Consider the following 14,685-nt stretch of genomic DNA (forward strand, 5'->3'; position numbering starts at 1 on the left):
GACAGTGGGGAGACACTCCTGGCTTCGGTCGAACTCGGCTCCGTTCGGCTCAGCATTGCTCCGAGCAATTATTAGGGTTGGCACCACTTGACTTCCTTGTGCGTGCACGACCACAGATAAGATAATCACTTGAATTTTAACAACCCTAAATAGCCGAAAGGGATAGTGCTATATATTAGAAAGGAATAGCATGAGTCGACCCTGAATCGCTGTCAAACTTCGGGTATGTAGGAAGTGTCCTTTCTTTACGGTAGTACTATTATTTCTTCTGTGCTACTGATAAGACATACGACTATGCGTTAAGCAATTGTGAGTCAGATTCAATTTACTCGTGGTTTTCATGCAGGCGCTCAAGTGGTTTGTGTGATTTCGTCACCTGGCACTACTTTTCCCCCAAATAAAACGCCTGGCATTGCTATATTTGAATTAAATACATAATTAGCTATTATATCACACCAAAGAGCTCTATAGATTGCACACCTTCAATTGATTTTACAATCCCTTTGTTGCCCAACCACTGTCACACCCACCGCTGAACAGCTGCCAGGCGCCCGGATTAATTAATAATGGTAGTATAATGGCACACTAACTAGAGGGGTTTCATTGCTGTATAAATTGCTTATATACCTATTTCCGTGGCTAGCTCTCCGGCTATTTGTATTTGTATGTACAGTCGCCATCAAATATATCGGAGCGGCCAAGGTGTTCACAATATCTGAACACGCGCTCTAACGCTTTGACAATAGAGACGTGTTCAGATATTTGTGAGAACCTTGGCCGCTCCGATATATCTGATGGCGACTGTAGTAGCTTTAGCCCGGGACTCAAACTATCTCTATACCAAATTTCAACTAAATCGGTTCAGCGGCTTAAGCGTGAAGTGGTAACAGACAGACAGACACACTTTCGCCTTTATAATATTAGTATGTATTAGCACCACTTGCGCCATCCCACTAACCCGGGGTTAACCAGTTAAACCGATAACCCAGTGTCAAATATTACTGGTAACCATGGTAACTCCAGGCTTAATTGGTTAACCCCGGGTTAGTGTGATGGTGCAAATGGCCCTAAAGCTTTTAAAATATGTTTCCTTTTGTAAAGGTGGAGGTCATAGAGGGACCAGTGGTTGAGAAGAGGGCACCGCCGACACTCGTTGGTCCTGACGTTCCGTAAGTACCTACATGTGTGTCGTTCCACGACAAAAGGTACCTTATGGCGGCTGGCGCTTACGTCGCATAGCGCCGCAATAATATTGGAGCGGCGTTAATAATAGCGTAAACGCCAACTGCCATAAGGTACCTTTAGCCGTGGGACGTCACATTTATCAATTCTAGCCTTCCCGAACAAACGGTATATCGTAAAAGTACAAAACTTTGCCCTTTAACATAACTTTGCCCATCTTTTTCTTTGGTAATGGGATAAACGTTACGGAAATACTCGTAGACTAGTCAAATCAGCTTCTTTTTCAGAAACTGTCAAAACGAATTGCTAATATGGAATTTATATGAAAACGAGTATAATGACGTCACGGTCAACACGCTTACTTTTTAGGGTTCCGTATCCAAAAGGGTAAAACGGGACCCTATTACTAAGACTTCGCTGTCCGTCCGTCCGTCCGTCCGTTCCGTCCGTCCGTCTGTCACCAGGCTGTATCTCACGAACCGTGATAGCTAGACAGTTGAAATTTTCACAGATGATGTATTTCTGTTGCCGCTATAACAACAAATACTAAAAACAGAATAATAAAGATTTAAATGGGGCTCCCATACAACAAACGTGATTTTTGACCAAAGTTAAGCAACGTCGGGAGTGGTCAGTACTTGGATGGGTGACCGTTTTATTTGTTTTTTTTTTTGGTTTTAATTTGCATTATGGTACGGAACCCTTCGTGCGCGAGTCCGACTCGCACTTGCCCGGTTTTTTATATTTCTTTTTAGAAATTATAAAAAAATAGCTGTAATCTATGTTTTCCTCAATCCCATCCTTTATTTTAGAGCACGGTGTGAAATAATTTATTTTAAGTAGAGGAAACTTCCCTATTAATTTCTTTGTGTACCTACAGGTATTCCAAAGAGCCCATGTTCATCCGGAAGCCGAGGTCCAGCGAGGCCTATGAGGGCGACACCGTCATCATAGAGTGCGAGGTCACTGGTGACCCCAAACCGGACGTCTACTGGCTGCGAGACTTCCTCAAGGTACAGTTAACAACAGTTTTATGGCTCCTCTACACGATGGGCCGGCGCCGGCCACTCCAAGGGACGCATTTATGCGTTAGAGGGAGCAAGTGATATTGCTATCTCATTCTACGCGGTCCCTTGAAGTGGCCGACGCTGGCCCATCGTGTAGAGGAGTCATAACAACAGTTTTACCTTCACAAGATTTTAGAGTCGGTGTCTGATGTGATTGCTTTTCTTTCCGCACAGACTCTATTTGGCCTTCGCCATGTTGAAAAATTTTAGTGGTACTCATTTGTGATATTTTCTATGAAAAGGGACCTTATTGTCGATGGCGCTTACGCCATTATTAACGATGCTCCGATATAAATACTAGTGGCTCTGTGAGCTGTAGACCTCGCGAGCTGAGCTTAAAACTGAGTAAATGTATGGCTTCGTTGTTTAGAAGAATTTAGAGAATCTAATTTGACAATTAAAACCTTAACTATCGAACCTTCTTACAAAATTCGGGAATTGGTTTAGAAATGCGACCAGTAGAGTAGAACAGATGGACATACGAAACAATTTTTGGCTAACAGGCCAATTCAAACGTACACTGATATCAGAATGACGTCTAACTGATGTCATTTAGTTATCGTGCATTTCGCTGGTTCTTGTCCGTACATGTATTGGCGCAAGCGAGACGCACGATGACTACTAAATAACATGATAAAAATATCATTCCGATGTCAGTGTACGGTCGGTGCCCCAACTTAAGTATCCACGTCGCCATACTAATTGTATAGAAAAGTGGATAGAGTTAGACCAAGAAAAGTCTGCAGAGATTTTGACAGCACACGCAGTGCCAATGTTATTTGTGCCAGTGTCAAAATCTCTGCAGACTTTTCTTGGTCTAACTCTACTTATGTTAGGGAACCAACATTACCTTTTAATTAGCCTGTAAACTGCAACTGAGAAGCTTCGTGCGCGTTTGGTTTGTGTAGCAGCATACGATTACTGGGGATGGAACCAGGGACCTCCCGATGCAAACAAAAAAAGCGAACGTTTGCAAAATGCGCCATGATAGTTCTTACTAAAGCTGACGAAATTTAGCTACTCATTCTCAAGTAAAAACGAAATATCTAAATACCGCCAAAACCAGCGATACAAATTTTCTGAATTTTTGGACATTTAATCTGAGCTGTAGACCTCGCGAGCAGAGCTTGAAATAACATGGTGCTAAGAGCTTTAAATACACCGTGTTTTTTTTTATTTCCGTTAATTTCAAGGGTGCATTCCTGAGCTTAAATCAAGTAACTTTCTCAAAGACACCGATGTTCTAATTAAGTCCATTTCGGATATAATCCATAATTTATTTTTTTACTATAAGGCCTCTACAAGCGTGTACACTTGCCTTAGGGCCGGCTTACATATTGATTAGTGTTTAGAATGAGTTCATACATTTGCTACTAAACTTAAGTACAATCTCGGTCGATTGATGTACGAAATGACATTGATATGTTACAGATTTCAATTGTTTGGTTGAGTTAAATGTAATGCCCGTGTTACAACAACGCTATATGCTACATTTAATTACTTTTTAAACAAAAAAAAAAAACAAAAAAGAAAACAAAAAAAAATTTTTTTTTTGAAAATTAACTATGCCATTTAGTTCTTATAAACGTACTTAACTATACCCCGAAGTTAACGGAATTCAATAAAAACACGGTGTATAGTAAATTAAAGAAAAACAATACGAAATTTATGTGTAAAAAAATACAAAAAGTTATAATATCCCAGCATACAATTACTGGGGATCGAACCCAGACCCTCTGTGCAAACAGAAAAAGCGAACGTTTACAAACTGAGCCAAATAGTTCTTAGATGGGTTGACGAAATTTAGCTACTCCTTCTCAAATTAAAATTAGTTAAAATTAAATATCTAAATACCGCCTAAACCAGCGATAATTTTTTTCTGCATTTTTTGCTATTAACTCTGTAAACATGTTTCAAAAAGAAAATAGGCTTATGATATCGATACGACTATTTGTTTAGGCGCCAGGTATCACGACTCCGCCATTTTTAAAAAATTCCAAAAACCGGATTGACAAAAAAATTTTATTTAGTCATAAAATTCGGTCACAAAATTTCACGAGAATCGGTTAAGAATTGCGACCTGTAGAGGAGAACATCCGGACATACGAAAGCAAAATGCCCGAGTCAAAACGTAGACCTTCGCTTCGCTTCGGTCAACTATGCCGCGCACCGCTGTGCAGTGTAAGCGCCATCGACTATAAGGTCCCTTTTCATAGAAAATTTAGACTCTTTGAGAAACAGACGTTGAAAACGTTGAAAGTCATAGTCGTCATTGAATGTCACGGATGTAAACAAGAAAATAATATATTTAGCAAATACATATTGCCAAAATAATGTACCTTTTAGCGAATATTGTAATAATATAATACCTCTTCTTCCTCGCGTTATCCCGGCATTTCACCACGGCTCATGAGAGCCTGGGGTCCGCTTGACAACTAATCCCATGATTTGACGTAGGCACTAGTTTTTACGAAAGCGACTGCCATCTGACCTTCCAACCCAGAGGGTAAATTAGGCCTTATTGGGATTAGTCCGGTTTCCTCACGATGTTTTCCTTCACCGAAAAGCGACTGGTAAATATCAAATGATATTTCGTACATAAGTTCCGAAAAACTCATTGGTACGAACCGGGGTTTGAACCCGCGACCTCCAGATTGCAAGTTGCACGGTCTCACCGCTAGGCCACCAGCGCTTCATAATAATATAATACCAATGCTTCGTATTATTGAACACTACACATTCACTAATACATATTTCATTTCTTTTCGATGGTCCTGGGTTCGAATCCCAGTAAGGGCATTTATTTGTGTGATAAACACTAATATTTGTTCCTGAGTCATGGGTGTTTTCTATGTATATAAGTATGTATTTATCTATATAAGTATGTTTATCGTCGCCTAGCACCCATAGTAGAAGCTTTGCTTAGTTTGGGGCTAGGTTGATCTGTGTAAGACGTCCACCAATATTTATTTATATTTATTATTTATTTATTTATTTTCCAGCCCGATTACTACCGCGACGCGAGCCACTTCAAACGAGTAGGCGCCGGCCCAGAGTACAGATTCGAGATTCCTCACGCCAAACTAGATTACACTGGCGCGTACTCTGTCGTCGCTAGGAACGTCCACGGGGAAGCTAAGGCTATTATTTCTCTGCAAATCTTGGCTAAAGGTATTGTATTTAGAGATGCACCGGATATCCGGTTACCATCCGGTATCCGGCCTATCCGGCCATTATTTTACTATCCGCCGAATACCGGATAGTGACCTACTATCCGGCCGGATACCGGATAGTAACATTGCTTGATTCCGGAGTAAACAAATTGGATTTAAGAAACAGATACGGTCATAATCGTACTTGATTAAGTACGGAATCAAGCAATGTTACTATCCGGTATCCGTGGAATTATTAAATTGTTGTAATAAATCATTATTTTAAAACAATTTAATAATTCCATTGACTTGTACGCGCACTCATTTCGAACCTAGAAGGAAACAGGTCAAACCTGCAGAATGCGCACCTGTAAAACCAAAATGTAGGTATAGTTCCGCTGGCCGAATATCCGGCGGCCGGATACCGGATATTCGGCTGATGGTTAAGCCGAATATCCGGTATCCGGCCAAACATAGTTGTTTGGCCGGATACCGTTGCATCTCTAATTGTATTATTTAAGTATCGGAGGCACAGACCTTCACATTCAGCCATGATTGAACATTTTGTGAAAAAATATTTCAAACGGCTATTAAATTAATCAAATTAAATATTTTAGGCATAAACAAAAATATTAAATAATAAATAAACGTCGGTATTTTAAAAGTAAAACTCCTTACATTAAAGAAAGTATTTTACTTATAACCTACATGGTTCGTATGAATTAGTGACATTAAAAAAAAGTTAGGTATAGCTGCCTAGAGAATTATAGCTTTTTTTCACAATCTATAACTCCCGGGGGAGCAATATAGGATAACCTTTGTCCCTTAATACACCTTCATGATATAAGGTATTTTTAGGGCAAGTGTGAGGAAATCATTATTAATTAATTACCGTCTTGTTTTCAGATCTCACGTCAGGGGACGATTCTCACAATGTCAGATATGGGTGAGTGGAACCTAAAGTAAATAATATTTAACCATGTGTAATATTTTCTGGTGTAATCCAATTAGGGGATTTAATTGTGTTTCAAACTTAATATAAACTGTTTTTCATGAATATAGTTGAAAAATACACTTGAATCAGAGCTTATATATTTTACCACGCATATGAAGTCGTAATAGATTTGTACAAATTAGCATATTAAGAGGATAATGGGAATATTTTAACTCTTTAACGGTCAAGATTAAAAACTACACGGTTTAAGCTTCACCGCCTCTTTAAAGTCCATTAAATTTTGCGTAAGAAAAAATAACATAAAATAGATGTTATAAGGAGGTTATCGGACAATATTATTTATCATATAATATTGTCTAAATGTGCCATTTAAAGGGTCAATTGAAACATTTTGCGCGGCTTAAGAACGACTGCTTAATAAGCTTTATTTTGCAGCCGTGTGGACGTCATACCCCGTTTCGAGCGGAACCTCAACGATTTGTTGAGCTACGATGGTGACGCTGTTGAGTTTGAGTGTCGAGTTAGCGGGCATCCTGAGCCTGACATCAGATGGTACCACTACGCTGAGGTGAGTTACTCAACGTCTGTTGAGCTATGATGGTGACGCTGTTGAGTTTGAGTGTCGAGTTAGCGGGCATCCTGAGCCTGACATCAGATGGTACCACTACGCTGAGGTGAGTTACTCAACGTCTGTTGAGCTACGATGGTGACGCTGTTGAGTTTGAGTGTCGAGTCAGCGGGCATCCTGAGCCTGACATCAGATGGTACCACTACGCTGAGGTGAGTTACTCAACGTCTGTTGAGCTATGATGGTGACGCTGTTGAGTTTGAGTGTCGAGTCAGCGGGCATCCTGAGCCTGACATCAGATGGTACCACTACGCTGAGGTGAGTTACTCGACATCTGTTGAGCTACGATGGTGACGCTGTTGAGTTTGAGTGTCGAGTTAGCGGGCATCATGAGCCTGACGTCTGTCACCAGCCTGTATCTCATGAACCGTGATAGCTTAGCAATTGATATTTTCACAGATATTGCCGCTAATAATAACAAATACTAAACGGCGTTCTTATACAACGAACGTGTTTTTTAGTCGTTTTTTGCATAATGGTACGGAACCCTTCCCGCGCGTGTCCGACTCGCACTCGGCCGGTTTTTATATTAACAAAGGACCTCGCAAACCAATGTTCACCTTGTTTATTAATTAAAATCACCTCGTTGTTTGTTTCGTACATTATCGTACACCCTGAATTTCTGGGACATTCCACGGGATGGGAACTAGACGAGGGCGTGACTTTCTAATGACAGTAATGTGAAATGTCAATACAATTAGAAAGAAAAATAAATGTCATCGTGCCTCTACCCTCCACACTATTGTTATGATGTCCTGTGAAAGTTAAAAGGTCATTGTAAAGGCAGACAGGATTCTTTTTGGCCATGAGACAGCGTCGATACAAGCAGCTTACATATCACAATAATGAGCGTGCGTAGGTACGTTATGTATACTTACTGCCACTTGCACCATTCCACTAACCCGGGGCACAGAATAAATAATAGTACTAGGTACAGAAGACTTACTCTCTAACAAAACGCGTCTGTTACGATGCCAAGGCCGCGTAGCCAAGATGCCAATCGCAAACGCTCCGTAGCGATCGAAACGCAACTGTCACTGTCACACTAATGTGGAAGAGTGATAGAGATACATAATGCTTTTCGGTGTCGAAGCGATAGCGATTGTAACCTTGGCTAGGCGGCCAGGACAGATATGGCCGCTAGGTGGCGACAGCGCCACGTGCGGCTAATGGCTTTCCCCAAAATTGGGGTGGAACGGATGTACTTTTAGCTACCTGTAGTAAAGCGACGAAATCGCGAAGTGAGCCACGCCTGTCCGGGGTTAACCGGTTAAACCTGGAGTTACAATACCTACCAGTATAATTTGACACTGGGTTAACGGTTTAACCTGTTGAGTGGCGCTTAGTCAAATAAAATGTCAATACCGGTCATGTTACCACCACTTGCACCACCCGGGGTTAAACGGTCAAACTGTTAACCAAGTGTCAACTTGTACTGTTAACCATGGTAACTCCAGGTTTAACCGGTTAACCCCGGGTTAGTGAATGGTGCAAGTGGCCCTGACTAATTTCATGACATTATTTATTGGAGTGGAACGTAGCATTGCCATCGCCCACATAGTTAGCTGACAGTTTTTAAACCTTATTACAAAAGGCATAAGGTCCACCGATGGACAGTTAAGATTGTTAGTTTGTACCTAATCCTTTGTCCTTGTTTTGTGTTATTAAAAGAACCTAATTTTATCATCAATACCACCTGATTTTGCACCGCCCACAACTAAGTATTTAGTAGGAACTTAAGTTTTATTATGTTTTTTTTTATTGTTTATTTCATTCTCGGAGTAATTAACAACGGAGACGCCATGTCTAAAATTTTCGGTACAAAATAGTCTCCCGTTTTTTGCGGGGGAGGGGCACATCAAATGTATAGGTACGTCATGTCAGATAAACGTCAGTCCATACATATGGTTGACCATTGGCCGCCTATTTTCGACACAGGGGAATGCCTGTTAATGGCGGCTCCATTGTTAATTACTCCGAGATTTCATTAGTTTTCATAAATAAATACTACATATTTGTGACGTCCCACAGGTAAAGGTACCGTATGGCAGTTTGCGCTTACGCTATTATTAACGTCGCTCCAATATTATTGCGGCGCTATGCGACGTAAACGCCAGCCGCCATAAGGTACATTTTGTCGTTTGTCGTGGAACGACACATTTTAATCTAATTCTATGTTTGTGCAGTTGATCCGCGACTGCCCCTACCTGGAGTGCACGTTCGAATCCGGCGCCGCCAGACTGAAGATCAAACAAGTAACGGCGGATGACGAAGGCACTTACACTTGCGAGGCCTATAATAACCTTGGCAAGGCCTCTACCAGCGCTTGTCTAGTCGTGTACCGTGAGTATCTAACTATCTATCATACAACGAGAGAGAGATCAAACAAGTAACGGCGGATGACGAAGGCACATACACTTGCGAGGCCTATAATAACCTTGGCAAGGCCTCTACCAGCGCTTGTCTAGTCGTGTACCGTGAGTATCTAACTATCTATCATACAACGAGAGAGAGATCAAACAAGTAACGGCGGATGACGAAGGCACTTACACTTGCGAGGCCTATAATAACCTTGGCAAGGCCTTTACCAGCGCTTGTCTAGTCGTGTACCGTGAGTATCTATTATACAACGAGAGAGAGAGAGAGATTTTTAATACATAGAAAACAACCATGACTCGGTAACAAATATCTGTGTTCATCACACAAATAAATGCCCTTACCGGGATTCGAACCCAGGACCATCGGCTTCACAGGCATCACTACCCACTAGGCCAGACCAGTCGTCAAAAATAAAATTTTTTTTTTCAGCGCCCGGCGAGCCGAACACGCTATCGGCGCGCCTGCGCCGGCCGCTCTCCGCCGCCTCCACCCCCCGGTCCACACCCCGCTCCACCCCCGCGCGCTCGCTCTCGAGGACCACTACCCCCGGTGAGTATAACGACGTGGAAACTAAGGGCCAGTTGCACCAACGACAGTTAATGGCTCCTCTACACGATGGCCCAGCGCCGGCCACTCCAAGGGACGCAGCCATGCGGTAGAATGAGATGGCAGTATCACTTGCTCCCTCTAACGCATAAATGCGTCCCTTGGAGTGGCCGGCGCTGGGCCATCGTGTAGAGGAGCCATAACGACTTGAAAACTATGGGCCAGTTGCACCAACGACAGTTAACAGACTGGTCAACGTCACGCAGCCGAGATCTATGAAAATTTCCATAGAATACAAATTAGCGAACGCTTTAACGGTGACAGACGGTTTGGTGCAACCGACCATAACCTCGTGCCGCCCAATGTACATTAGGATGTACACTCAGTTTCGATGGAATGTCAATCTTAATTAAAAAGAAAGTAGGTAGCATTTCATTTGTCTCGTAAAATTTTCGAACAAATGAAAATGAACCCAATTGAAAATACAACAAGATTCTAATTTCCTTGGCTATAATTTTGTATGGTGGGCGGCACGAGGATAAATGACGTCTATTTTGATATCAATGATATCCATTTGTGATACGTAATTCACACGTACGTCTCGTTGCGCCTAAATCAAATATCGATAGAGTTAGGCCAAGAAAAGTCTGCAACGATTTTGATAGCATACGCAATGCAAAAATAACACTTGCCCTGCGTGTGGTATCATAATCGTTGCAGACTTGTCTTGGTCTAACTCATACCCTTGTTTGCACTAATCAATTAGGCAAGCGGAATTTTTTATTGTAATTAAAACTTTTGGTTTTTGCACTACTCCTGTAAGTAATTTCTACGAATGTGACATGTTTAAAATCCCTTGCTTGAAATCTTATATGTATATCCTTATGGCTCCTCTACACGATGGCCCAGCGTCGGCCACTCAAAGGGACGCATTTATGCGTTAGAAGGAGCAAGTGATATTGTTATCTCATTCTACCGCATGGCTGCGTCCCTTGTAGTGGCCGGCGCTGGGCCATCGTGTAGAGGAGCCCTTAGACATATCATCTTACCACCATTTTATTTACCAGCACCCGACATGAAGCGCCTATCCAGCCCGTCGCGCCAAACGGCGCCCAGTTTCTACACATATCCCTTCAACAAGGTCGTCGAAGAGGGTGAAACGGTCGTCTTCCAGTGCGCGGTCAAAGGCCTCCCCTCCCCCTGGGCCACGTGGGACAAGGACGGCGTCATAGTCACCCCCTCCTCCCGCATCACGATCAAAGAAAAAGACGAGATAAGGAAACTTGAAATAGAACATGTGACCATTGAAGATGTAGGGTTATACAGGATCAGTATTGAGAATGACTACGGGAGAGCGGAAGGTACGGCGAGGTTGGAGGTTATCTCGCAGAAGGGGAAGTTCCACGCTGGTGTCAGGGCGTACAGCGCGTCGCCGCGACGCTCGGCGCCCTACAGGCGGACGAGCACATCTATATCGAAAGACTGAGTTCGGAGTGAGTTTCATGCTTTGCGAATTCTGGGTACCCATTTTTAGTCGTGCCGTGCGATAGCGATTTATATGCGCTGCGATTTTTTTGCCACATTGGAATATTCGCAACCCTTTGAACGTGCCACGTGCCTGCTGGCTCCTCTACACGATGGGCCAGCGCCGGCCACTCCAAGGGGCGCATTTATGCGTTAGAGGGAGCAAGTGGTATTGCTATCTCATTCTACCGCATGGCTGCGTCCCTTGGAGTGGCCGGCGCTGGCCCATCGTGTATAGGAGCCTTATCGTGCGCGGCGCGTCTTCGTGAACTTTGTCGGAATGCACGACGGTTGATCAGGGGTGTAGCCGCGCGCGTCAGTCGACGTCTGTGACGGTCAAAGTGTCAACTGTGCGTTAAAATTAAAATAGACCAGTGTTTTTCAAACTGGTGGGTCGCGACTTCCAAGCCTCTGCCAGCCTTCAATCAATACATAAGCGAAACATTTTGTTCGTAGGTACTAAAGGGGTCGTGTCATGAAAACGTTTGAAAAACACTGAAATAGACGATAGGATATTTAGGGCGAGTTGCGCTAAACCACAGCTGTAAACATCATCGTAGTTTGTAGAAATTGGCTTGTATGGTAATTTTGACAGTTAACTATGGCATGCACTGCACTGTATTTAACGGTCAGGTCATTAATTGTACGTGGTGCAACACGACTTAAGTTAATGTACCTATAAATAACAGACGTACATTTTCCAGCATTTTTGGTGCAGCGGAGTGGTGTTAACGGAATTGGTATAAATAATTTCAACCCTAATGATTAATTAGCGTTAATTACGTTAATATTAACCTTAATTTACAATTTCAGTTGAAATTATCTATACCAATTCTGTTGCACCAAAAATGCTGGAAAATGTACGATGTCTGATAATTAATGATTACTATCTTTCGCGAGGAATGTTGGCCCATATGACAGTTCATTCTTGCATGGAGTAGCTGTAACGTCAAATGATTGTAGACCTTTTTGTGAAATGTCTCATTTTCTAATATAATCTATGATACCTTAGCAATAGCACAGACAATAAAATCGATATTAAAAAGGCGCTGTCCAATATTATGTGTAGCTTGCATAATAGACTTTATGCTTGATAAGTTTAAGGTAGAAATTCAAATCTTCAGACATAAAAATAAATTTTCTTTTCAACTTGCGGTGTATACTCCAATGTGGCAAGACTTGAATTCCCACTTCTTACTATAAAAAAATTTCCTTATTTTCAGATTGAAACGGAGCTGCGAGTGATTTTTTTTTCAATTATTTATCTGTGCATTTTACTTTTAATTGACTTTTCGTACGGCCAGTCACAAAACCTCGAGGTTCAAGCATGTTATTTGACAGTGAACTCTGTTCACTGGCAAATAGGGTTTATTTTTATTTGTTATTGATTTGTATTTAATTTATGTACGTTATACTATTATTTTCCCTCTCGTGTATGAGAGGAGGTCTATGCCAAGCAGTGGGACGTGTATAGGCTAAATTATTTATTATTATATGTACTATTATTTATTGATATTGCTTGAGTTTTGATGAATCCTGGTCACTGGCCGTATACGACGTAGAAAAATGTTAAGTTTTTGTTTTACTTGTTAGGTTGTGTCTCTCGCTTCACACATTTTCGTCAATTGCCTATTGTATACTTCAGTTAACGTAAAATTTGTATATTCTATTAAGTTGTATTCAATTATCATCCGGATGCTCTTAAAACTACTTCTGATCTCTATATCTTTGAAATAAAGTCACTAGGTAAGTACTTATTGAACCAGCTATTTTTTTTAAAGAGTAGGGCATCTACTTGTGGTGATTAGATTACCTCAAAATGTACCTATATTCTATTATACATCTATCGGTCATATCATAAATCATGATAGATATCTTATTCATCTAAGTATTCAATCGGCCCCGGTTAAAAATATGTCATTCAGATTAGATTATTGAAAATTAACGTACGAATTAAAATGGTTAAATCGAAGTACCGTTTTGATTGGACTATACATGTATGGCTTAGATGTATTGTGTGAAGTGATGTTCCTCACTAATGACTTATTAGATACATGTTTTGCCAATCCAAAGCTCGATATGTACGTAAACAGAGTTGTTTACGTAAATATATTTATAAAATATATTTACACAAAAAATACATATTTTGGGGTGCCAATTAGACATTATATTGAATAAATCAATAAATAATGTTTTCAAAACAAGTTGGTGAAGGTTCGCCTTGGATTGGCAGACATGTTAATAGGGGTATTGGGACAATTTCTAAATATTATCATGTTAAAAAAAAGTATTAAATATTGATAATGTCAATAAATAAATTTAAATCAATTCATTATTTACAACATTGCTTTTGAATTCAGAGAGGAGTGTGATAAAAACTTAATGTTAAGTTATTTTTTGGAAGTGTCCCAAAGCCGTTGTTTATAAAAGTGTTTATATAAATAGAAACAGAATCCCGGGGTATTGTCAATAAATTTATTACGAGTTTGATGCTTGTTTTATTTTTGCATCCAGTCACAGAATAAATAATAGTACTAGGTACAGAAGACTCACTCTCTAACAAAACGCGTCTGTTACGATCAGCACAGATATGGCCGCTAGGTGGCGACAGCGCCACGCGCGGCTTATGGCTTTCCCCAAAATTGGGGTCGAACGGATGTACTTTTCGCTACCTGCAGCAAAGCGACGAAATAGCGGAGTGAGCCACGCCTGATCCAGTATCAAATAGTAGTGTTAGCACAGAATAAATAATAGTACTACCGTACAGAAAGGAAACTTCCTATAAAACCGAAGTTTGAAAGCGGTACAGAGTCGAATCATGCTGTCCCTTTCTAATATATGGCACTATCCCTTTCGGCTATTTAGGGTCAAGCCATTATCTTACCTGTGGTCGCGCACGCAAAGGGACGTCAAGTTGTGTCAACCCTAAAAATTGCTCGTAGCAAAGCTGAGTCGAACGGAGCCGAGTTTGCCCGAAGGGGGGAGTTTCGCTCCCCTGGACCCCTGGTATTAGCCCTCAATTAGCTGTAGGTGATAAATCAACTAGGTGACGCTAGATGTCGCCTACAAAAATAATAAGCGTTATGGTAAGAAAACTGAATGAATGGAGTGAGCACTCTATACTTACTTATTTCTCTTTAGCCACTTGCACCATTCCACTAACCCGGGGTTAACCGGTTAGACCTGGAGTTGCCATGGTTACCCATACATTTTGCACTATTTTAATGGTTTAACCGCTTAACCCTGGGTTAG

General features: G+C 41.3%; 1 protein-coding gene across 1 annotated transcript in view; it reads left to right on the top strand.

Moving 5' to 3' along the window:
* LOC134679277 (titin homolog) overlaps positions 1–13,874 on the top strand; it is a 96,871-nt gene extending 82,997 nt beyond the window's left edge. Inside the window, exons 30-38 of the mRNA XM_063538172.1 lie at positions 1,102–1,169; positions 2,063–2,195; positions 5,252–5,420; positions 6,308–6,347; positions 6,792–6,924; positions 9,171–9,327; positions 9,793–9,912; positions 10,977–11,402; positions 12,657–13,874. Coding sequence (XP_063394242.1) covers positions 1,102–1,169; positions 2,063–2,195; positions 5,252–5,420; positions 6,308–6,347; positions 6,792–6,924; positions 9,171–9,327; positions 9,793–9,912; positions 10,977–11,395 — 1,239 coding nt within the window. The 3' untranslated portion in view covers positions 11,396–11,402; positions 12,657–13,874. The remainder of the gene's footprint in view (positions 1–1,101; positions 1,170–2,062; positions 2,196–5,251; positions 5,421–6,307; positions 6,348–6,791; positions 6,925–9,170; positions 9,328–9,792; positions 9,913–10,976; positions 11,403–12,656) is intronic.
* The last annotated feature ends 811 nt before the right edge of the window (positions 13,875–14,685 follow it).

The sequence above is a fragment of the Cydia fagiglandana genome, chromosome Z (assembly GCF_963556715.1).
Source record: "Cydia fagiglandana chromosome Z, ilCydFagi1.1, whole genome shotgun sequence".
NCBI classification, from domain to species: domain Eukaryota; kingdom Metazoa; phylum Arthropoda; class Insecta; order Lepidoptera; family Tortricidae; genus Cydia; species Cydia fagiglandana.